We start from the raw sequence: 3181 nt of genomic DNA on the forward strand, positions 1-3181 counted from the left end.
CCTTTTTAAGTCATGAGGACATTCAGCCAAATCACAATTGTTGTATAATCTCTCAATTTACTTAAAAATTCATTTTATTTATTTTATCTTTTAAATTTTTTAATGGACTTGCTTCTCCATACCTTTCAGAACTGTTACACACTTACCTACCTGCCCATTCTCCTTACTACACAAACTAGCTGTAAGTTCAGAGGGGGACATGTTTTTAGAGAGGTGTGGCAAAAATTGTGGAACTTTTTTTTTTGCCTTTGCATAAAAAACAAGCATCTTCCTTAGCAGCTTTTGAATCTTTACTTAAAACTCGTTTTTATTCTTTGGTTTGCGTCATTTTTTAGATATTATTTTTATGGTTTTATACCTGTTTTTACTTTTTGACTAAATAAATTATTATTTTTTGTATTGCACCATACAGCATGTTGTTCCTTTGAGGAGTTTTAAATGACTACAAAAACAAAATTGTATTGGGTGATCACATTTTAAATWAATTTTCAAAGTTTCAAACTCTCATGACCGTCTTAGCTGATGTGACATCACAGATTTCAAACTTTAAATCTTTTTTTTGTTGTTGTTTTGAATCTAAATTCAAACAGGAGAGGACAGCTCTCAGAAAAGCAGGGATATTTTTTGAGTGACTCAGAAAAGAACATCGCTAACTAATGGAAAGGTTGAACAAAGCCGGAAATGTGCTGCAAGTTTCAGTTCTACAAACCAACTTCCCTAAATCATACGTTAAATAAAAACATTCCCAAACAAAAAGAAGGGAGCAAAATAAAATAAGAGCATCATCGCCACAAAAAAACATCAGTATTACTCACTTCCTGCAGGGTTCACACTTGTTCTTGACTCTGTAGTAGTTCTCTTTACATTCRCACACTGTGTTTCCTTCAGACGTACCTGTGAAAACAAAACTCTTTGTTTAACTGGACAGATAATAATCAAACGTGACTGTGCGGTTGTTTAAAAGTTTAACACTCACATGGTGTTTTTTCTTTTTCGTTTTCCCCACATTTTTGACATTTGAGGCACTCGTATGTCTCTGAGTCAATGTGACTTTTGTAAAAACTCTGCTTACAACGGCAGATAGTGTTTTTGTTCTCTCTACACTTTGATATCTCCTCTTCGTGTCTGGACTCTGTGAACATAAAGAAACTGGGTGAATAAACTTTGACGTGATGTTATTTAAGACAAGAGATTTAGTTGTAAAAGGTTTGTGTTGAACCTCTGCAGGTTCTGCATTTTCTGCAGGTCGGAGCGTGGTTCATCTGGTCATTGAACTGGTTGGGAGGACAACTCTCACAGTCACTCCTCTTGCCTTCACCTGTACACTCAGCTTTAAGCCTAAAACCTAAAAATTATGAACRCCACACATTAATAACAACAAAGTTRAAACGTGCATTTGCTGGACAGCGTCTGTGTGCAAAGTGTACCTGGAGAACATCTGTTGCAACATGTCCCATTTACATTAGGGTAATCTCCAGCTTTACACTGCTTTTCCACTAAATCTGGTTTTGGTGTAGATGCAGAGACATCAACGCACTAAAATGATAAATATGCCACGAGGGTTATTCAGTGTYGGTTAATTCTTTTGTGCTCTTGCAGTGCACTTGAATGCATCATCACCATGAGGAGAAGAAAAACGGCAACGCTCCATCGTCCTCGGTGTCCTTTTCTCGCCATCTTTTACCRATTTTATTTAATCCATCTGTAAAACACAAAAAAATGGAAACAGTGTTTTGCACCTTGAATAATGAAGAAATCTTTAAACAAGCATTAGAACAATATTAAAAATCCAAGCAAAAGCTGCTCATAATCACACAAAAGTTATGAACTCCTTTAATCATGTGAACACTGATTTGAATCTTCTTTACATGCTGCAGTTGCTCTTTTTTTTGTCCTTTGCTACTTTTAGTTACCGTTCTGCTACTTTTAGCTTTTAGTCAARCTTTGATTCTTCTAGTTTCTGGTTAGCCATTTCCTTACTTTTAGCCAACCTTTTGTTATGTCTCCATTTCTCTAGTAAAGCCTGCAGAGTTACCGGTAATCATAAATGTTTTAGGAATCTGCAGAGATAACAGAACTGTACTTTGGCTTGGAAACAAAATGATGCCTGACTAAAGATAGAAACAAAAACAGCCCAGACTTTATGGTCTATTATGTCAGCTAAGGTTGTGCTTTGTGACGTATTTTAGAACTTGTTTTCAACTTTAAAAAAACATAATTCTGAGCCAGTGAGTCAGTTTTTATACTACAGAGGATAATTCGATCATTTTGATAACATGAATTTTACCTGAATGCATAACTCTAACCCCTTATTTATAAYTTCTTCCTCCATCTGAAGGGTCGCGGCAGATCTCATGGTTCTTGCTTGCGTCTGTGTCTATTAGCAAAATATCACATAGACCACTAGAAAGGTTTTAAAGTAACTTGCAGAAAGCATCAGTGATCAAAGCATAAGAACTTWATTTTTTTAAGTCAACTCCATTCAAGATGGTTGCCACAGGCACCCAACTTTAAACTTGGCTTTAATAGAGTCAGCTTTACATAAACAGACCTAACCTTTGGTGTGATAGTAACTGAGACTGATCCCTAAAACATAATTTGAAATGAAAGSTAACCGCTCCATTTCAAATGTTCCCATGACCCATGGAGTCAATCTGTCTGTTAGCAAAATATCTCAAGAACCACTAGAGGGATTTTACTGGGTGAGCTTCTTTGACTGATTAACTTTCTGAGCCAACCAAAACCAAGATGGCCAGCTGTCCTAAGAAAACACAWGAATGGCCTCCTTTCCATGCTTAAAACTTTTACATTATCTGTTGGAGTCAACCCTGTCTGACTGTCAGCAAAATATCTCATGAASCACTGGATGTTTGTAGAAAATAAATAAAGTCACATCTGCAACTTCGGCCAACACAAAAATAACCTAAAATACAAACACAAAAGGCAGTGGGTAACATTCATCCCTTCAAGAAAGCAAGCTTTTAGGTTTCTGCCTCAATGCTGCTGGCTTTCTAGTMTGTTGCATCAAGGATTCTCTGAGTTTCATACTGATTCAGGTTCTAAATGATGAACTTAAAATCCTGATTTACTTCACAATTATTCATTCATTCATTCCAAAAGTCTTTTAAGATGAATTTACTTACTTACTTACTTACTTACTTACTTATTTACTTACTTACTG

The 3181-nt window shown here is 35.8% G+C and overlaps 1 protein-coding gene across 1 annotated transcript in view; it reads right to left on the bottom strand.

Moving 5' to 3' along the window:
* The window catches only part of tnfrsf1a (tumor necrosis factor receptor superfamily, member 1a), a gene marked incomplete in the record, with an annotated part of 15348 nt that overhangs the window by 6761 nt on the left and 5406 nt on the right, over positions 1–3181 (bottom strand). The window contains 5 exon segments of the mRNA XM_014024493.1: positions 816–894; positions 977–1132; positions 1220–1345; positions 1428–1536; positions 1621–1702. Of these exon segments, the coding sequence (XP_013879947.1) occupies positions 816–894; positions 977–1132; positions 1220–1345; positions 1428–1536; positions 1621–1677 (527 nt within the window).

This window comes from Austrofundulus limnaeus, unplaced genomic scaffold (genome assembly GCF_001266775.1).
Source record: "Austrofundulus limnaeus strain Quisiro unplaced genomic scaffold, Austrofundulus_limnaeus-1.0 Scaffold425, whole genome shotgun sequence".
NCBI classification, from domain to species: Eukaryota; Metazoa; Chordata; class Actinopteri; order Cyprinodontiformes; family Rivulidae; genus Austrofundulus; species Austrofundulus limnaeus.